Here is a 22,263-nt window from a genome sequence, read left to right as displayed (position 1 = left end):
ACCAGCGCCCGCTGTGGCGCTTGGAGGTGGGGCTGTTGGCGGATGAGGTGGTGAGCGAGCAGGTCCGAGGGAGTATAGAGAGATACTTGGAGACCAACGACAATGAGGAGGTCCGAGTGGGGATGGTATGGGAGGCGCTGAAGGCGGTGGTGAGGGGAGAGCTGATCTCCATTAGGGCCCACAAGGAGCGGAGGGAGCTGGGGGGAGAGGGAGAGGCTGGTGGGGGAGATGGTGAGGGTAGACAGGAGGTATGCGGAGGTGCCCGAGGAAGCATTGTTGAGGAAGAGGCACAGCCTCTTCGACCTGGTGACCACCAGGAAGGTGGAGGTGCAGTGGAGGAAGGCCCAGGGGACGATCTAAGAGTATGGGGAAAAGGCAAGCCGAATGCTGGCGCATCAGCTTCGGAAGCGGGATGCAGCTAGGGAGATCGGGGGAATTAAGGACAGGGGAGGGGTGTGGTGCGGAGTGGGGTTGGCATCAATGGGGTCTTCAGGGACTTTTACGAGGAATTGTACCGATCTGAGCCCCCGCGGGAGGAGGGAGGGATGGGCCACTTCCTGGACCAATTGAGGTTTCCAAAGGTGGAAGAGGGACTTGTGGCGGGATTGGGGGCCCCGATTGGGCTGGAGGAGCTGACCAAAGGGATAGGAAGCATGGTGCAGGCAGGGAAGGCACCGGGGCCAGACGGTTTCCCGGTCGAATTCTATAAAAAATATATGGACCTGTTGGGCCCGTTGCTAGTTAGGACCTTCAATGAGGCAAGGGAGGGGGGGGGGCTTTGATCCCAACGATGTCCCGGGCACTGATCTCCTTGATCCTGAAGCGGGACAAGGATCCCCTGCAGTGTGGGTCTCACAGACCGATTTCCTTGCTAAATGTAGATGCCAAGGTGCTGGCGAAGGCCACGAGGATTGAGGATTGTGTGCCGCAGATCATCCATGAAGACCAGACGGGGTTTGTGAAGGGGAGGCAGTTGAACGCGAATGTGCAGAGGCTTTTGAACGTTATCATGATGCCGGCGAGGGAAGGAGAGGCGGAGATACTGGTGGCGATGGATGCTGAGAAAGGGTGGAGTGGGGGTACCTGTGAAAGGTGCTGAATAGGTTCGGGTTTGGGGAGGGGTTTGTCAGGTGGGTTAGGCTGTTGTATGAGGTCCCGATGGTGAGTGTGGCCACAAACAGGAGGAGGTCCGAATACTTTCTGTTGCACCGAGGGAGGAGGCTGGGGTGTCCCCTGTCCCCCCTGCTCTTCGCACTGGCGATTGAACTCCTGGCTATGGCACTGAGGGAGTCAAGGAACTGGAGGGGGTTGGTGCGGGGTGGGGAGGAGCATAGAGTGTCGCTCTATGCGGACAACCTGCTGCTGTATGTGGCGGACCCGGTGGGGGGAATGCCGGAGGTAATGAGGATTCTTAGGGAATTCGGGGACTTTTCGGTGCACAAGCTCAACATTGGGAAGAGCGAGCTGTTTGTGGTTCACCCAGGGGACCAGGAGAGTAGGATTGGCGAGCTCCCACTAAAAAGGGCGGAGAGGAGCTTCAGGTATTTGGGGGTCCAGGTGGCCAGGAGCTGGGGGGCCCTGCATAGGCTTAATTTTACAAGGCTGGTGGAGCAAATGGAGGAGGAGTTCAAGAGGTGGGACGTGTTGCCGCTGTCCTTGGCGGGCAGGGTGCAGTCAATCAAAATGACGGTGCTCCCAAGGTTTTTGTTCCTGTTCCAGTGCCGCCCCGTGTTTGTCCCAAAGGCTTTTTTTAGGCGGGTTAACAGGAGTATAATGGGGTTTGTGTGGGCACGAGGGACTCCGAGGGTGAGAAGGGTGTTCCTGATAGGGGGGACTGGCGCTGCCCAACCTCTGTGGGTACTACTGGGCCGCCAATGCGACGATGGTGCGCAAATGGGTGATGGAGGAGGAGGGGGCTGCATGGAAGAGGCTGGAGATGGCGTCTTGTGTGGGTACGAGTCTGGGGGTGCTGGCAACGGCGCCGCTGCCGCTCCCTCCAAGGAGGTATACCACGAGCCCGGTGGCTGCCCTCAAAATTTGGGGGCAGTGGAGGCGGCATAGGGGGGAAGTTGGGGCCTCGGCGTGGACCCCAATACGGGGGAACCACCGGTTCGCCCCAGGGAGAACAGGTGGAGGGTTTTCGGGGTGGCACAGGGCAGGGATACGAAGGTTGGGGGACCTGTTTGTGGACGGGAAGTTCGCGAGCCTGGGTGAGCTGGAGGAGAAGTACAGGCTCCCCCTGGGGAACACCTTCAGGTACTTACAGGCAAGGGCTTTTGCCAGATGGCAGGCGGTGGAATTCCCACGGCTACTGCCATACACAGTACAGGACAGGGTGCTCTGGGGGGGGGGGGGGGGGAGATGGGGGGGGGGGGGGGGGAGGGGAAGAGTGGAGAAGATCACGGAAACTTACCAGGTAATGTAGGAGGAGGAGGAGGAGGCCTCGGTGGTGGAAGTGAAAGGTAAGTGGGAGGTGGAGTTGGGAGAGGAGATTGAGGAAGGGACGTGGGTAGATGCCCTAGGGAGGGTGAACTCTTCCTCATCGTGCGCGAGGCTCAGCCTCATACAGTTTAAGGTGCTGCACAGGGCACACATGAAGGGGACAAGGATGAGCCATTTTTTGGGGGGCGAGGACAGGTGTGTTAGGTGCTCAGGGAGCCCAGCAAATCACACCCATATGTTCTGGGCGTGCCCAGCGCTGGAAGAATTTTGGAAGGGCTTGGCGAGGACGGTGTTGAGGGTGGTAGGATCCAGGGTCAAACCGGGCTGGGGGCTTGCAATATTTGGGGTGGCAGAGGAGCCGGGAGTGCAGGAGGCGAAAGAGGCTGGTATTCTGGCCTTTGGGTCCCTGGTAGCCCGGCGAAGGATTCTTCTTCAGTGGAAGAAAGCGAGGCCCCCAAGCGTGGAATCCTGGATCAGTGATATGGCGGGGTTCATTAAATTGGAGAGGGTGAAATTCGCCTTGAGAGGGTCGGTACAAAGGTTCTTTAGGGGGTGGCAACCGTTCTTAGACTTCCTGGCAGAACGGTAGACATTGGTTAATGGCAGCAGCAACTCGGGGGGGTTACTTTATAATTATTTTTGTTATTGTTATTTACACTGAAGGGTCTGAGGGGGTGTATATACCTGTTGTGTCAAGTCGGGGTGTTAATGTTAATTTATTATTTATGTACGGGGGGAGGGGGGTATGGAGGGTTTCCTTTCTCGACTATGTTTTGTACTTAACCCTGTTGGGTTCTTTTTTTCATTTTGTTATTGATATTTTATGAAAACCTTAATAAAAATTATTATTATTTTTTTTTAAAAGAAAGTTAAAAGGTGATCTGATATGTAATGCTAACTGGGGATTTCAGAACTTGGGTACATAACCTCAGAATTCAAGATAAGTTGATTAAATGTGATGACAGGAAGAATTTTTTAACAAATAATTGAGAGAATACGAATACATTGCCTCAGGACAGTAGCAAAGGCAACTGGGATGTTTAAATGGGAGATTTATATTCACCTGGGAAGCAAGCATTATAAGATGTGGAAAATTGACATTTAGGAGTAATGACGACAAATTGCACAAAAGGTTCAACAGGTTGACTTAGTTATTCTTGGTCATTTATACAAATTTTCCATTTCTCACACCAGTTTTCTTTATAACCTCTGAATGAGTTTGTAAATATTATGACAATTCAGGACACATTAGGGTCTCTGTGGTGACCCATGAACTGAATTGATATTACATGACTGAATTTCATATGGGATCCATATAACCAACACAGAGATTAGTCTACCTTCAAACCCAAATGTCAAAGCTGACAACAGACTGCACTAATTAATTGCAGCCCACAATCTTTATTTCTCCGTTAGCAATAGCAAATGAACATTAGCCTAGTGTAGTTTCCGCTCCGATTTTCCTTTTTGGGGAAGGTGTAACTACACTAAGATGCTTTGTGAAGAATAGTGCAAATCAATAGCCTGCTACTTTATGGCATGGCATGATACATCAAGTAGCACTTTGCTTCTTAAACCATGTACACATTTCCGAATCGAAAGTAGAAGTTTGTACGTTATTTAGAATTGAAGTAGATGAAAATAACATGTTTAGAAATGGGTGCCATACTAAAGAATTATTAGCATTTCAACATGTACCTGCTAATGTCATTATTTGTGAGGTCAAGTCGTTCTAGGTCTTGAAGCAGAATAATTTCGTCTGGCAGTGATTTTAATTTGTTGTCGCGGAGCTCCAGTACGACGATGGCACTTAAATTTTTCAGGTGTTCTGAGCCCAAATACTCAATCTGATTATTTCCGACATATAGTTCCTAAAGTGTAGTAATACAATTGTTAAATTATAATATAAAATTACAAAAAACATAGATGCAAGACATTTTTACTCAGTTAAATCATTACGTTTCAACTACCATATTGTTTTGCACATCTTTTCTCGGGCATGGGTATTGTCCATCACATAAGTGGCACCATTTCAAGATTTTCTACAGATTTTTTTTCAGATTACATTCTTGTAATATAATTTACAATTCCAATAAAGGTATTGAAGAATAGAAAATTATTGTCCTTTTCCCAAGACTGCTGTTAAAAGTTAGGTTTTTTTTCATAAAACATAATCGTTAATACTAACAACATTTATAGAATTTCATAATAATGGAACACGAGAAGAAAACATTCTAATTCCCACCAAGGCAACACCATTTACAAGAGAGATATATATGAGCACTTTCAGAATACTGGCACACAATATTGTGACAAAAAAGTTCAGTACTCAAATTAATTAAACAAACCGAGAAGGGCTTAATTTAATTCTTCAACAACCTTCTAATAATAGAAAAAATTAAATGACAAGTTTACAAAACTGCATTATAACGCCCAAGTAATATTCATCATATGGTAACCTGCAGTAACTTCACAAGCATACAAATATTCAATTTTTCTAAAACCTTCAATGTTGATAGACTGCCTGTTAATTGTATAAGAAACATTAATTGTACAATCAAACTTCTCGTCATATAATCTCATCATGTTAAATGAATATCCAAAATAGAGCACTGTAACATATGTTACTTCAGTGATAGAGACATCAAGCATCTACCCATTTTGTGGTCATTAGTGGGGAATCATTATACTTTACTTTTCAAGCAGCTTTTGTCATCTCAGATTTTATAAAGATTCAAACATCAGCTTGTACATGTAACATTCATCCCAGAAACGTTTGTGAAATTAGAACACCGTGAAAACACTATGAAATGAACACAATCTGAATGGAAATGATATCAAAAGGACGATCACACACTCTACTTCAAAAGAGAAATAAACAGGAAGTAGGGAATTCACTTTCACCTCTAGCCGATCCTGATAACAGTTACATGCTAGGACACCAACCACAATGACAGTTAGAACATAGAACATAGCACAATACAGCACAGAACAGGCCCTTCGGCCCACGATGTTGTGCCGAACTTTTGTCCTAGATTAAGAACAAATTAATCTACACCCCATCATTCTACCGTAATCCATGTACCTATCCAATAGCCGCTTGAAGGACCCTAATGTTTCTGACTCAACTACTTTCACAGGCAGTGCATTCCATGCCCCCACTACTCTCTGGGTAAAGAACCTACCTCTGACATCCCCCCTTCTTCCACCATTCACCTTAAATTTATGTCCCCTTGTAATGGTTTGTTCCACCCGGGGAAAATGTCTCTGACTGTCTACTCTATCTATTCCCCTGATCATCTTATAAACCTCTATCAAGTCGCCCCTCATCCTTCTCCGTTCTAATGAGAAAAGGCCTAGCACCCTCAACCTTTCCTCGTAAGACCTACTCTCCATTCCAGGCAACATCCTGGTAAATCTCCTTTGCACTTTTTCCAAAGCTTCCACATCCTTCCCAAAATGAGGCGACCAGAACTGTACACAGTACTCCAAATGTGGCCGTACTAAGGTTTTGTACAGCTGCATCATCACCTCACGGCTCTTAAATTCAATCCCTCTGCTAATGAACGCTAGCACACCATAGGCATTCTTCACAGCTCTATCCACTTGAGTGGCAACTTTCAAAGATCTATGAACATAGACCCCAAGATCTCTCTGCTCCTCCACATTGCCAAGAACCCTACCGTTAACCATGTATTCCGCATTCGTATTTGTCCTTCCAAAATGGACAACCTCATACTTTACAGGGTTAAACTCCATCTGCCACTTCTCAGCCCAGCTCTGCATCCTATCTATGTCTCTTTGCAGCCGACAACAGCCCACTATCCACAACCCCACCAATCTTTGTATCGTCTGCAAATTTACTGACCCACCCTTCAACTCCCTCATCCAAGTCATTAATGAAAATCACAAACAGCAGAGGACCCAGAACTGATCCCTGTGGTATGCCACTGGTAACTGGGCTCCAGGCTGAATATTTGCCATCCACCACCACTCTCTGACTTCTTAGCCAGTTTGTTATCCAACTGGCCAAATTTCCCACTATCCCATGCCTCCTTACTTTCTGCATAAGCCTACCATGGGGAACCTTATCAAATGCCTTACTAAAATCCATGTACACTACATCCATTGCTTTTCCTTCATCCATGTGCTTCGTCACCTCCTCAAAGAATTCAATAAGACTTGTGAGGCAAGACCTACCCCTCACAAATCCGTGCTGACTATCCCTAATCAAGCAGTGTCTTTCCAGATGCTCAGAAATCCTATCCCTCAGTACCCTTTCCATTACTTTGCCTATCACTGAAGTAACACTAACTGGCCTGTAATTCCCAGGGTTATCCCTATAACAGGGGCTGTTTAGCACAGGGCTAAATCGCTGGCTTTGAAAGCAGACCAAGGCAGGCCAGCAGCACGGTTCAATTCACGTAACAGCCTCCCCGAACAGGCGCCGGAATGTGGTGACTAGGGGCTTTTCACAGTAACTTCATTGAAGCCTACTTGTGACAATAAGCGATTTTCATTTCATTCCCTTTTTTGAACAGGGGCACAACATTCGCCTCTCTCCAATCCCCTGGTACCACCCCTGTTGACAGTGAGGACAAAAAGATCATTGCCAACGGCTCTGCAATTTCATTTCTTGCTTCCCATAAAAATCCTTGGATATATCCTGTCAGGCCCAGGGGACTTGTCTATCCTCAAGTTTTTCAAAATGCCCATCACATCTTCCTTCCTAACAAGTATCTTCTCGAGCTTACCAGTCTGTTTCACATTGTCCTCTCCAACAATATGACCCCTCTCATTTGTAAATACTGAAGAAAAGTACTCGTTCAAGACCTCTCCTATCTCTTCAGACTCAATACACAATCTCCCGCTACTGTCCTTGATCGGACCTACCCTCGCTCTAGCCATTCACATATTTCTCACATGTGTAAAAGGCCTTGGGGTTTTCCTTGATCTTACCCGCCAAAGATATTTCATGCCCTCTCTTAGCTGGAGAGAAGATTTTTTAATATATGGAATTCGTGCTGTAATATAATTTCCCTTCAGATGTATCACAAATAAGAATCACTAGTCGCACCCCATTGTTCGTAAAAGCAGTAGCACAAAACTTCATGATATCCCAAACCCTCCAATGACAACCCGAACTAGAAATCTTAACACACAGAAGTAACAAAAGACTGAAACATGTCCACACGTGTATAGGTAACATCTTGATACACCCTCTTCAATTAGCAATACTGAAATTAGTTTAAAAAGATGTGTTAGTATTAATAACATTTTCCCAGTGCTCTTAAAGTACCTTCATATATTTACAGGATGGAAACTCTGGTAGGTTGTGGAGTCTGTTATGCCTCAAGTAAAGTTGTTCTAATGACACCATCTTTGCTAATTCTGGAGGGACATATTCCAGTTCATTATGAGTTACATCCAACAGTTTTAAACCTGAATAAAATAAGACACATTATAAAACAAATTAATCTATGTAGCTTGAAACAAACTATAAAACTTTATATCAAGGACTCAGATGCTGTCCCAATATATAATGCAATAAGAATCTGTTCAACTTAATTTCTGCATTCTTGCCTCTTACTTCCCTTTTCCTCTCCTTCTCAATCCCAGATTTCATGATATCTTTTCTACTAGCAAGCACCAGGCAAAAGTTTATGAACGCTAAATTGATATCTAAGCATGTATTCATGATTGTTACAACACCCTGGGGTAGGGTGTGGTCAATTCCAGCTTCCAGCTAGCCCCCCCCCCGGAGTCGCAACACAATTGAATTAGCAAAGAATTCTTAGAAAAATACCCAAACTCGTTGGCCTTTGACTGCCCAATAATTACACTCACCAGGTTTGTAATTTTAAACACAATTACTTTTTGTTTATAACAAGAATTATAATGAACTAATTCCTTATCTAATTCCTAATCCCCCACTTTAACTCCCCCCCCCCCCCACCCTCTATATACACACACACACACACAAACAAGACCAACAAGCACAGAGGGAAAGAGAGGGGTGAAAATAAAAAATTAAGAGTATTTCTGTCAGATGGTTGTTGCTAGCACTTTCCTTCAAACCAGGCTTTCAGGTCGAGATGTCAGCTGCAAGAGAGTGAGAATCATTCCACTTGAATAGGACCCATAATCACCTGTCACCTTGCGGAACACGGCCTTTTAGCCAATTCATTGGCCACCAGCCAACCAATCGAATCAACTCCCACCCCATCTCTCAGGTGTCACAAAGTCTGAGTTCTCCTGTTTGAACACTAGCACCAAATGCGGTATTGCAACTTCTTGAATTCCTCATTCTCTCTGCTCTTGGCTTAAATATCCATTAAGCATCATGGATCAAAAATGATACTGGTTAAAATAAAGAAAATGAAATAAGGGAATCAACTGGAATGACACTCACATGGTATCTCACTATTCTGTTGAGAAACTGAAAAATTCCTGGTAAAGTTTCCTTTCCCATCTCAAAAATATGTTCAGAATTAAGGAACTTAAATCTGAGTTAAAAAAAGAAACTTAATTTAAAAGTGTGACTTGAACTCCAAACTGAGTTCTAAATTGGATATTGTGGTGAAGCTCTGCTGCACTCTAGCACCATGATGATATCAGTATCATATCCATTCAACATGAAAATGTCCTCGATAGCAAAACTCTTTTTAGTAGTGTCTAGTCAAACGTTGCAGAGGGGGGAGCTATTCCTTACACCTAGCTACCAACAAGCATAAATTAGAATATTAGAAGGAAACTTTAATATAGAAAATAAACATGGGAAGCCATTTTTCCGACAATTGTTATGTTCAAACAATCTTACTTCTCATTTTGCTAATGTCGGAGGGTATGCTCTTCAGTTTGTTGCTAGCCAGACTGAATCGTAGTAGAGCTGACAGCTCGCCAAGGGTGCTTGGAATTGTTGAAAGTTGATTGTTGGACACATCCTGTCAAACACAGACAACTGAATCGGTATTCTAACAATTATTACACAAGCAATTTGTAACTAACATTTTCAGGATAGGTACAGTTTTAGTCTCTAAAAACAAATATGGATGAAAATCCAATTACTACTCCGGTTTCCTTGTTGATATTTCCAGGGTTGTGCTCATTGTTAGGCATATTAATTTTCCTTTAAAAGTTACGGGCAGAGTGCACTAATTAAACAGAGAGCAACTACCCTAGAGTAGTCCAAGCTGAGAGAATCTTATTCAATTGAAAATTGTATGAAACTAAGTACACCTATATCAAAGCTGAATTACAGTTGATTTTTCATTTCTGATTGGTAGTGGATAAAACTTGTCAAAACTAAATTTGAATTAGACCTAGGACATTAATTGACTCATTGCTCACCATATCTAAATGGTGAGGTAAGAACAAACAAATCAATTAGAGTATTGTGTTATACTGGCAAATCAGGCTCAAGTCCACAGGGCTCAGGCTGAAGTGCCACATTGCACTGATCTGCTTTAGTGGTAATGGTTCACGACAAGTTAACACAATGCACCCACAAAAAGAGACCTTTCAAAAATTGAAGTGGCACAGATAGATGAACGAATTGATGGGAAAATTAAACTGAATTCAAAATAATACTTTCAGATAGGCTGCAGTAATAGGACAATAAACAGCTTGAAGGACAAATTTAATTCAGACATGTGTGTATTGCTTTACACAGAAAGAAAATAGATCCAATGGAATGGAAATTGAACAAATCTCGCTTTTGTTGGATAATTCCTTCTTCATTCTTTTTTTAAAAACAATTTTATTGAGGTATTTTAGGCATATAGAAAAAGTGAAATCGTACAGTACAAAAAAAAGTCAAGACACAAATTAAACATAGTGCAAATCATGGCTCTGTTCACGCACGGACCTACCTCAATATCCACCTACTGTACTCTTATTACCACCCCCCCCCCTCCCCTGCTGACGCTAAATCCTCTGCGAAGAAGTCGATAAATGGCTGCCACCTTCGGGCGAATCCTAGTAGCAAACCTCTCAAGGCGAACTTGACTTTCTCTAGGCCAAGAAAGCTCGCCATGTCCGATAGCCATACCTCAGCCCTCGGGGGCTTTGAGTCCCTCCATGCTAACAGTATTCGTCGCCGGGCTACCAGGGAAGCAAAGGCCTCTCTCTCTTTCTGGACTTCCGGATCCTCCAAAAGCCCAACGATTGCCACCTCAGGGCTCATTACCACCCCAGTTTTCAATACCCGGGCCATGACATCTGCAAATCCCTGCCAATACCCCCTGAGTTTAGGGCACGGCCAGAACATGTGTACATGGTTAGCCGGCCCTCCGGCGCATCTAGCACACTTGTCCTCCAGCCCAAAGAATTTGCTCATCCGGGCCACCGTCATGTGGGCCCGGTGTGCGACCTTAAACTGGATCAGGCTGAGCCTGGCGCATATTGCGGTCATGTTTACTCTGCTTAGGGCTTCTGCCTAGACACCGTCCTCCATCTCCCCCGACTCCTCTTCCCACTTAAGCTTCAGGTCCTCGATATGCGTATCCTCAACTCTCATTAGCTCCTTGCAGACGTCTAAGACTCTACTCTCTCCCACCTCTCCCCTAGAAACTACCCTGTCCTGCCTCCCCTTCAGCGGGAAACGTGGGAAGCACGGCACCAGTCTGCGTACAAAATCCCGCACCTATAAGTATCTAAAGTCATTCCCACTCGCCAGCCCAAACTTCTCCTCCAGCGCCCTCATGCTCAGAAAGCTCCCTTCCAGGAACAGATCCCCCATCCTCACAATCCCCGTCCTCCTCCACAGTCGATACCCCCCGTCCATGTTCCCCGGGGCAAATCGGTGGTTGGCGCAGATTGGGGTCCACACTGATGCACGTACCTACATGCCTCCTCCACTGGCCCCAGATCCGAAGAGCCGCCACCACTATCGGGCTGGTGGAGTGCCGTGCCACCGGAAGCGGCAGAGGCGCCGTGACCAGGGCTGCTAAGCTAGTGCCCCTGCACGAAGCAGCCTCCATCCGCTCCCAAACCGACCCTGCATCACCATCCATTTCCTTATCATCACTATGTTGGCCGCCCAGTAATAGTTGCTGAAGTTCGGCAATGCCAGGCCCCCTTCTCTGTTCCTTTCAAGCATCACCCTCTTCACCCGCGGGTACTTCCCTGCCCATACAAATCCCAGAATAATTTTATTCGGCCTCTTAAAGGACCGCGGGATAAAGATGGGGAGACACTGAAAAACAAACAAGAACCGCGGGAGAATCGTCATCTTAACAGTCTGCACCCTCCCGCCAATGACAGCGGGAGCGCATCCCACCTCCCTCACTCGTTCCACCAATCGGGACAGGTTGAGCTTATGCAACTTGCCCCAGGCCCGTGCCACCTGAATCCCCAAATATCGGAAACTCTCCCCCACTAGCCTGAACGGCAACCCTTCAGCCTACTCTCCTGCCCCCTCGCCTGAATTACAAACAACTCACTCTTAGCCATGTTCAGTTTGTATCCGGAGAACCAGACAAATTCCCTCAGGGTTGCCATAATACCATCCATCCCCACCATTGGGTCCGATACATATAACAGCAGATCATCTGCGTATAACGGGACTCTATGTTCCACTCCCCCCCGGACCAGCCCTTTCCAGCGGCTAGAAGCTCGCAGTGCAATTGCCAGCGGCTCAATGGCCAGCGCAAACAACAGTGGGGAGAGAGGGCAGCCCGGTCTTGTCTCACGGTGCAGTCTAAAGTAGTCCGATGTTGTCCTGTTCGTCCTTACACTCGCCTCCGGGGCCTGATACAATAGCCTAACCCAGTCGATGAACCCCGCCCCGAACCCGAACCGTCCTAGTACCTCCCACAGATAATTCCACTCGACCCTGTCAAAAGCCTTTTCAGCATCCATGGCTACCACTATCTCTACCTACCTACTCTCCGGGGCATCATAATCACGTTGAGCAGCCTTCTTAGGTTGGCCACCAGCTGCCTCCCCTTTATAAACCCGGTTTGGTCCTCCCCAATTACATCCGGTACACAGTCCTCAATTCTGGTCGCCAAAACCTTGGCCAGTAACTGGGCGTCTACGTTAATCAAAGAGATCGGCCTGTATGACCCACAAGCCTCCGGGTCCTTATCCTGTTTCAGAATGAGGGAGATGATGGCCTGCGGCATTGTCGGGGGTAAACTTCCTCTGTCTCTTGCCTCGTTAAAGACCCTGACCAGCACCGGCCCCACTATCCCAGCAATTTCTTTTGTATAACTCCACCGTATACCCGTCCGGCCCCGGGGCTTTACCCGACTGTATGACCTTCAGGCCCCCCAACACCTCTTCGATACTGACCAGGGCACTCAGTCCGTCCACCAACCCCCTCCCCACTCTTGGGAAGGTCAGTCCGTCCAGGAACCCCTCATCCCCCCCCGGTCCCCCGGGTGGTTACGAAGTGTACAGCTTCCTATAAAAGTCCCTAAAGACCTTGTTCAGCCCTGCCGGGTCACCCACTAGATTACCTTCCCCATCCACTACCCTCCCTATTTCCCTAGCCGCTTCCCTCTTCCTTAGTTGTTGCGCAAGCATTCTACTGGCCTTCTCCCCATGCTCATAAATTGCACTTTTTACCTTTCTAAGCTGCTCTACAGCCTTGACTGTAGTCAGCACCCCAAATTCGGCCTGCAGCCTCTGTCGCTTCCTGAATAACTCTGGCCTTGGGGATTCTGCGTAACTCCTGTCCGTCCGTACAATTTCCTTAATCAGTCGGTCCGTCTCTGCCCCATCTGTCCTGTACGGCCGGATTGAAATCAGCTCCCCTCTCACCACTGCCTTCAGTGCCTCCCAGAGCACCGCTGCCGAGACTTCTCCAGTATCGTTCACCTGCAGGTAATTCTGCATGTATTTCCTCAGCCTCTCACACACCACCATTTACGCGAGTAGTCCAACTTCTAGCCTCCATGGTGGGCGCTGAAAGCTGTATTTACAAAACTGCAGGTCTACCCAGTGCAGAGCTTGGTCCGATATGGCAATTGCCGAATATTCTGCCCCCACCATTCCGGCCAGCAGGTCCCTACTCAAAACAAAGTAGTCAATTCGAGAATACACCTTGCGGACGTGGGAGTAGTACGAGAACTCCCTCGCCGTCGGCCGGCTAAATCTCCACGGATCTGCTCCCCCCGTTTGCTCCATGAACCCTCTCAGTTCCTTTGCCATCGCTGGCAACCTGCCCGTTCTTGAACATGACCGGTCCAGGCTCAGGTCCAGGACTGTATTAAAGTTCCCGCCCATGATCAGCTTACGCGAGTCCAAGTCGGGGATCATTCCTAGCATCCTCCTAATAAAATTCACATCATCCCAATTAGGGGCATACACACTGACCAGGACTACTCTCACCGCTTCGAGCTTACCCCTCACCATAACAAACCTGCCACCCCATCCATGAAATGTGCCCTCCGCCTCAAATTGTACCCTTTTATTAATCAGGATCGCAACCCCACTCGTCTTAGAATCAAGCCCCGAATGAAAGACCTGACTGACCCAGCCCTTCCTTAACCTAACCTGGCCTGTCATTTCAGGTGCGTCTCCTGCAGCAAGACTATGTCCGCCATCAGAACCCGCAGATGAGCAAACACACGCGCCCTCTTTACTGGCCCATTTAACCCTCTAACATTCCAGGTAATCAGCCTGGTTGGGGGGCATTTTGCCCCCCCACTTTGCCGATCAGCCATCCCCTTTCCTTGGCCAACCCCCCCAGCCATGTGTCGCGCTTCATCTGGCCCACCTCCACCCATGACCTCCTCACTGTTGCCATGCCCAGTTTCCATCCCCGTCAGCAATTAACCCCCCCCCCCCCCTAGCAACACCATCCTATCACCTAACCTCTGCTCTAATCTAACTATATGCACCCCCCCCACCTCGGCTACCGTTGACTAGCCGCACTCAGCTAGCCTGGGGCTCCCAGCCTCGGCGCCAGCACATCTCCCACCCATTGTTCCCAGTCACTCCTCCCCCGACCCATCCATACCACTTCCCCAGATCAGCCCTACTTAAGCAAACACCCTATACAAGTCATAAAAACCCCCCACAATAGCACAATTCAAGTTAAGCAAGAAAAAAAAAAGATAAGAAATAACAGGCACTCTCAGTCCTTCCCATACAGACACAGGAAAAGATTGCACAAAGTTCCCCGAAGCATCCATTTTAACCCAACCTTTTTAACGGTTTTCTTTATTATTTTCCCCCCAGCCAAACTCCAACTAATCAAAGAGCCCAGACAGGAAACATTCAGGTAAACCACTCAAAAAAAACACATCCCTACCACCTTCCAACACACTAAAAAAGTCAAAAAAAGAAACGACAAAAACGGACCCAAACATGCAGGCAACTTTCAAAACGAGAGAGACACCACATATACTTAAAAGTTCTAACATGAGTCCAAACATCCTCAGCTCAGGGCCAGCCCTTGCTCCTTAAAGAAGTCCATCGCCTCTTCGGGTTCCTCAAAATAGTGGCGCTGACCCTCATACGTAACCCATAGTTGCGCCGGAAAAAGCAGACCGAATTTCACCTTGTTTTTATCAAGTATTTCCTTCACCTGCCTGTAGCCTCCCCTCCTCCTGGCCACCTCAGCGCCAAATCTTGGTAAACACGCAGGGTGGTATTGTCCCAAGTACAGCTTTGTGTGCTCTTTGCCCATTGCAGCACCCGTTCCTTGTCCAGGTACATGTGAAAGCATACCACCATCGCTCGTGGGGGACCCCCTCGTCACGGCTGCCTCACCTGCACTCTGTGTGCCCTGTCCACCACCGGCAGGCGAGGGAACACCTCGTTCCCCAGTAACTTCTGAAACATACCCTCCACATATGCGGCAGCGTCTAGCCTCACTGCCCCCTCCGGAAGGCCCACGATTCTCACGTTCTGCCGGCGAGATCTGTTGTCCAGTCCTCCAGCCTTTCTAGAAGCACTTTTTGCTGGTTCCTCAGCCTCCGAATCCGCCACCATTTGAAAGTCAGCCTGCTTAACCACTGACTTCTCCAACTGCTGGAGCTTCTCAGCCTGATCATCCAGCCTTTTTCCCATCCGGTCAATCGACTTCGGTAGCGGCTACAAGTTGTCACGCTTCAGAGCCAAAAAGCCGTCCTGCATAGTCTGCAGCAGCTGCTCCATTGTAGGCTGGGCTGTCGGCGCCTTGCTCTGAACACCAGATAAAGTGGTCTCTCTCACAGCCTCCACTGTGCCGTTACTCGATCACTTCTTTTCCTGTTTACGGTCCCTCCGGCTTCTTAGGTCCATACAATTCTGTATGGGTCCTGTGCCTGAGTACTATTGCTTTCCAGTTCCGCGCTCAAAAGCGCAAAAAAGTCGGGGGAAAAGGTCCAAAAAGTCCGACCGAAACGGGAGCCACCAAATGTGCGACCTACTCCTTCATAGCCGCCACCGGAAGTCCCCTTCTTTATTCTTTTTAACAGGTTTGAAAAGCTAGACAGTATTATGCTTGATAATTAACTGACCAATTATTGCTACAAAACATTCATCTTAAAACCCCATATAGAGTAACATGCTCCTGAATATTCCAAAGCACCATGGAAACAGCTCTCCAAGCCTACTCAAGAAATCTGGTCAAGAAGGGAGAAAAGAAGTTTGAGCAAAAACACTACAAATGCGATCTACCGAACGGGAGCGCATCACGGCCGGGAGAGGCCTCCAGCAGGCTTCTTGAAATCTAGTATGCCTCGCGAGATCTGACCAGATCTCGCGAGGTGTTGGGATCAGGATCCTGCCCACAATGGGCAGGACCAAGCCTCGCATGCCTAAGTAGGCTTAAAACCTGCTTAGTCTGCTGACCCGGGATGCATCGGGCTCCCAGCATCTACCGGCTCACCAAGGATACCCCAGCCGGGCGCTATTCAGTGCTGGTCCACACAAACGTGGGCCAGGCAGAACGGCACCCGAGGGGTCTCCCTGGCCATCAGAGGCCCCTAGGTATTCAAGGACACTCCCCCTTGAACACGCACCGTGGCACTACTAAGTTGGAACCTTCGGATTGCCATTCTGGCACTGCCAAGGTGTTCAGGTGGCACTGCAAGCCAGTACCAGCATGCCACTGCCAAGGGTCAGGGCCTCAGGGAGACCATGCCCATGAAAGGAGAGTGGGGGGATAGCAGGGTGCCCTCACTTAGGGAGGGGGTGTGGGGGACCCACAAGCCCACTTAAATCAGGGCTCCCTTTCAAAATGGTGGCCTGATCTCTGAGGAGCGGGTCTGGCCAGCAAGTTCAGTCGCCCAGTGATGAAAATAATTCTGAGTGTGGACTAGCCCAGAGAGAAACTCCCCAGGCCCCAAAAAAGTGACTATGGGTGATTAGACAGCGGGGAACTTGCTGACAGAGCCAGGGAGAAACTCCCTGCAAAACCCGCTGTGGTGTTCTTTGTGTTGCTTATTTCAGGATGGTTGGCGTAGTGTTCACAAAGACCACAAAACAGCTTTAACTTAAACAAAGCTGTAAGTTATTAACACTACCAACTTGGTTTCAACACATATTCCTAAAGAATACACAGTTGATTAAGCACATCTAAACTACACTCATCTACAGCTAACCTCACTCCTGGTTTAAACTATGATCTGCACTCACTTACAGTATCTGTAACTCTGACTCTCACTAGCTAACTACTGCACACACTCTCCCAAAAGGCTTAGCATGACTGCCTTATATAGTTGTAACTATAGCTCCCTCTAGTGGCTACTCTCGATACTTCATTAACCCTTGCAGATCTGACAGTTATGATAATACCACACCTGCCACAAATGACACTCCGAAACCTTTCCGTTAGATCGTGTCCTATACTTTTTCTAATAACATTTTCTATATGGTTCCTTCCTACTATCCAGTGTTCTACGATTCTCTCAGTTGTTAAATAAACTTCCAGATAGGGATGAGAGGCTTTGTATCTTTTCATATTATTAATTCTGATTATTGTATTTCCCAAGTAAATTGTACATTTTTAAAAAAAAACTGGACAGTAACGCCTCATTTAAAGTTGTGGTCGCATTTCTGAAAATCACATCCTTACGTAAAACAACATTAATTGAAAGACTGGTTCCCATATGATTCAATAGTAAAAAAAAGTAGTCGGGTTCTGTAGGACCCTTACTACCAGAAAAAAAACAATGATTAAAACATTACACCCTCCATTACATTACATCCAAACATTGCATCCAAGTTCAAATATTTTACATTGCTAAATTTCTACATTGGTCAATTAAATCACTTTTTAAAAAACATTTTGAGTAGCCAATTATTTTTTTTCAATTCAGAGGAAATTTAGCATGGCCAATCCACCTAACCTGCACATCTTTGGGTTGTGGGGGTGAAACCCACGCAGACATGGGGAGAATGTGCAAACTCCATAGACAGTGACCCAGGGTTTATTGAACCCGGGTCCTCTGCGCCGTAGGCAGCAGTGCTAACCACTGTGCCGCCCTAATTAAACCTAATTTAAAACTTTTAAAATAAGTTCAAAAATGCAACTTTCTCCTTACTGCGAATTCTGCATGCCAAACAACTTAAAATAAATAAATAATCTTTATTGTCACAAGTAGGCTTACATTGCAATGAAAGTTACTGTGAAAAGCCCCGAGTCGGCACATTCCAGCGCCTGTTCAGGTACACAGAGGGAGAATTCAGAATGTCCAATTCACCTAACAGCACAGCTTTCGGGACTAGTGGGAGGAAACCAGAGCACCAGGAGGAAACCCACGCAGACACGGGGAGAACGTGCAGACGCCGCACAGACAGGGACTCAAGCCAGGAATCGAACCTGGGACCCTGGCGCTGTGAAGCCAGTGCTAACCACTGTGCTAGTGTGCTGCTTCCTGATCCTTCTGGTCGCTGCAGATCCTCTTCCTCCCCAACCTTCCAAAGTATGGCCTATCTCCCTCCACAACAGACCCACTTGCCAAACCTCGCACTCCCAGATGCTCTCTTGCCATTTCCCTCTTCGGGTCTGTGTTTCCATTGAAAATCCAGTTCCAAAGCTGGAGCTCCAATAATGTGCAAGTGCGAGTCCCGATGATGCAGAAGTGTCGAGCTGGGACTGCTGCAATCCATGTTTTCATCAAATGTTCGCGTTCGCCACTTGTAGCACGTTCTGTAGCAACATTGCCGTTTTATGTTGGAGTAACCTCCATCCTTATACTACCTCTGCTGTTAACAAAGCATGCTTTTAAAAGTCAATGGGTTTTAATGGGGCAGCAAGGTAGCACAGTGGGTAGCACTGTTGCTTCACAGCGCCAGGGTCCCAGGTTCGATTCCTGGCTTGGGTCACTGCCTGTGCAGAGTCTGCACATTCTCCCCGTGTCTGCTTAGGTTTCCTCCCACAAGTTCCAAAAGACGTGCTGTTAGCTTTGGACATTCTGAATTCTCCCTCTGTGTACCCAAACAGACGCCGGACCGATGTGGCGACTAGGTGCTTTTCACAGTAACTTCATTACTGTGTTAATGTATGCCTATTTGTGAGAATAAAGATTATTATAATGCTGTTAACTCTTTGAGCTCAATATTATGAATCCTGAAATCATTTTCTGTTATTCCGTGTGTTTTGTAAGTTACAATCAGGGCACATGCTGTTTCAATACTTGTTACGTTTGAACCTGCCTAGTTACAAGGGTGGGGTCCTCTTTTGGTATGTCACCCAAATCAGTTCAAGGGTCATTGAGGAGCAATTCAATGGTCAGTCAGGAACAAGATAAGAAGCTAACGTGCTGCTGTTAGTTCTGAGACACTGCAATAGCATTCTCGAGACAGTAAGAAGTCTTAAAACACCAGGTTAAAGTCCAACTGGTTTGTTTCAAATCACGAGCTTTCGGAGCACTGCTCCTTCCTCAGGTGACTGAAGAGGTAGGTTCCAGAAACATATATATCGACAAAGTCAAAGATGCAAGACAATGCTTTGAATGCGAGCATTTGCAGGTAATTAAGTCTTTACAGGTCCAGAGAGAGGGGTAATCCCAGGTTAAAGAGGTGTGAATTGTCTCACACCAGGACAGTTGGTAGGATTTTGCAAGCCCAGGCCAGATGGTGGGGGGTGAATGCAATGCAACGTGAATCCAAGGTCCCGGTTGAGGCCGTACTCATGTATGCGGAACTTGGCTATAAGTTTGTGTTCTGCGATTCTGCTTCGTCGCGCGTCCTGAAGGCCGCCTTGGAGAACGCTTACCCGGAGATCAGAGGCTGAATGCCCTGGACTGCTGAAGTGTTCCCCGACTGGAAGGGAACATTCCTGCCTGACGATTGTCCTCTGGAACCTACCTCTTCATTCACCTGAGGAAGGAGCAGTTCTCTGAAAGCTAGCGATTTGAAACAAACCTGTTGGACTTTAACCTGGTTTTGTAATACTTCTTACTGTGCTCACCCCAGTCCAACGCCGGCATCTCCACATCATTTTCAAGACAGCCCGGGCTTGGAAGTCCTGAGGAGCTGAAAAGGTGGTGGAAGGTCGTTGGTTCCGTTCTGGAGAGGATTAGGGCTCAGGAGAAGACAGGAGCCATTTGGTAGCTATGTGTAGTTGGGGTTCATAAGAAGACCTGGAAGCCATTTGCTGGTTTCTTGCTGGAGAGGGTAAGGAATCAGAAGAAACCCACTGGCACAGACACAATGGGCTGAGGGGCCTATTTCTGTGCTGTAAAATTCTATGACTATGGTCAGGATTTTCTACGCAATCCTGCAGCGCTTTTGGCAGTGGAGGCGGCCAGTCATTGGCCGGCCGCAGGATATTCTGATCCTACCACTTTCAATGCACCCCCCGCTATCAGGAAACCCGTGGCCGGGGTTTGTCATTAGCGAGATGAAAAGATACAGCCAGTGAGAAATGCTGGAATATTCTGACCTCTGGCTCTTAAGCCATTCATAGCTTGGTACAGATGGAGAGAGATTGGTGTCTGGTAAAATTCACGGTCAGTGCCAGCTCAATAAAGCTAGCCGGCTATTGGGTAAACAGTCTCATGAGACCCAAGTGTGGGTATGTATAGGGAGTGTCCCAACAGCTGCTGACAACAGCTTCAGTGAACAAGACATGCAATGTATCGTTGATAAAGCTCAAGGTCTACAGCTGTAGACAGGACACATTGTTAGTTTTGAATAACTTGGGTGTGAAGTTAGGGGCGGGTAAGACAACACCCACTTTAACCATATATGTGCTGATTGACTCCATGTAATAAGTGTGACGCGAACATAGTTGATTGATTGTATGTAAATGAGAAAACAACTAATTCCGCCCCTTGAATCTGTATATTAACCCGTGTGAGCTTTAGCTCAACTGAGAGAAGGTGCTATCAAAGGCTGCGGAGTCTGAGACCTTCCCTCCCAGAATTCTGACATAATAAACTGCTTTTTTACTTATACTCAGGCCTTCCTGTGAATATCTTCAACCCTAACATTTGGCGTAGTCGGCAGGATGTTGCTGAGCCGGATGCCGCTCGAGCCGGTGGACAAGGCGAGTAGTCAAACCTTTGACCACCAGAAATTAGTCACTCGGCGAGGCGGACGGTGAGGTAACATCCAACGAATCTGGTATCAAGGCCAAGTGAGTAAAAGACTCGGTTTAAAATTTATTTTCTTTGGTTTTGTTTTGTTGGTCCGCTATACCATTTTCTTCAGTACTAATTGGCTGCTCGAGGACCCATGCTGAACCTGAATTAAGGGAGCCATTGAGCTCTCAGGTGATGGCCAGAGTTAGTTGGGAATCCAAGACGCACAGACTGTTGAGTGAATAACAGGTCGCAAAATTTATCGTGACACAGTGCCAAGCCAGGACTACCATCCTACGGGAGTGGACGATAGGTAAAGCCTCTGAGCACAGTCGCCTAGTCACACCGGATACATGAGTGATAGAGATGACATGGTTAACACATCATGGAAAAGAGAGGTATGAGGCCGCGGAGTCTGAGACCTTCCCTCCCAGAATCCTGACATAATAAACTGCTTTTTTTACTTATACTCAGGCCTTTGTGTGAATATTTTCACCCCTAACAAGAGTGAAGAATAGAGACAGATCTTGCACTCTGTTACAAATGCAAAACAATCCTACAATGCTATATATGCTCCTGACCTATATGGACTGAATCTAACAAATTAATTAATTTTCCAAACTTCCTTAATCAAGTTAACTAACTACAGCCTATGGTTACTCAATGATAATTAGACTGCATTGCTTCAAAAATGACACAGCTGCACCCATATAATTTAACACTGCTGTCATTCTGCATCATTTAGCTCACTGTGAGCAACTCCACAGTAGTTTCACTCAGATTTATGTGCAACGGATAAATCCTCTGTGGCATGGGTTGAAATGTTAATTGTATTTGTCCTTTCCATGTATTCTGGCTGTTCGACTATATATTTCCAGCATTTTCTGTTTTTACTTCAGAGTCTTAGTGACGTTATTCTCAGGTAGTTCAGGGCTTGCTACATGCTATCCTTCTGCAGCCTAAACTAGACCACTGTTTACCTATTGCTGTAACACTGCAAGAGATCAGCAGAAAGCAAAGTGAGGTCACAATTACAAATTATGGAGGTTTTTCATAGAAATTGGAGGAATACGTCATTTGGCCCTTCAAGCCTGTTCCCGGCAGAATGATCTTGGTTGATCCTCTACCTCAACGCCATTCCTCAAGCTATCCATGCCGCTTTTAGTTTAGAAATCTATTTCCCTGTGAGTATTTCTTGAAATCCTCAAATGACAACAAATCTATGGCTTAGATAGGGTGGATGTAGGGAAGTTGTTTCCATTAGCAGGGGAGACTAGGACCCGGGGGCACAGCCTTAGAATAAAAGGGAGTCACTTTAGAACAGAGATGAGGAGAAATTTCTTCAGCCAGAGAG

At 46.9% G+C, this 22,263-nt stretch overlaps 1 protein-coding gene across 1 annotated transcript in view; it reads right to left on the bottom strand.

The window, feature by feature from the left end:
• The window catches only part of lrrc40 (leucine rich repeat containing 40), a 168,743-nt gene that overhangs the window by 76,905 nt on the left and 69,575 nt on the right, over positions 1-22,263 (bottom strand). Inside the window, exons 5-7 of the mRNA XM_072511050.1 lie at positions 9,263-9,386; positions 7,742-7,884; positions 4,141-4,313 (exon numbers count right to left, since the gene is read on the bottom strand). Of these exons, the coding sequence (XP_072367151.1) occupies positions 4,141-4,313; positions 7,742-7,884; positions 9,263-9,386 (440 nt within the window). The remainder of the gene's footprint in view (positions 1-4,140; positions 4,314-7,741; positions 7,885-9,262; positions 9,387-22,263) is intronic.

The sequence above is a fragment of the Scyliorhinus torazame genome, chromosome 7 (genome assembly GCF_047496885.1).
Source record: "Scyliorhinus torazame isolate Kashiwa2021f chromosome 7, sScyTor2.1, whole genome shotgun sequence".
In the NCBI taxonomy this organism is placed as follows: Eukaryota; Metazoa; Chordata; class Chondrichthyes; order Carcharhiniformes; family Scyliorhinidae; genus Scyliorhinus; species Scyliorhinus torazame.
The sequence above is the reverse complement of the archived record's forward strand: the minus strand, read 5'-3'. Positions and strand labels throughout refer to the sequence as shown.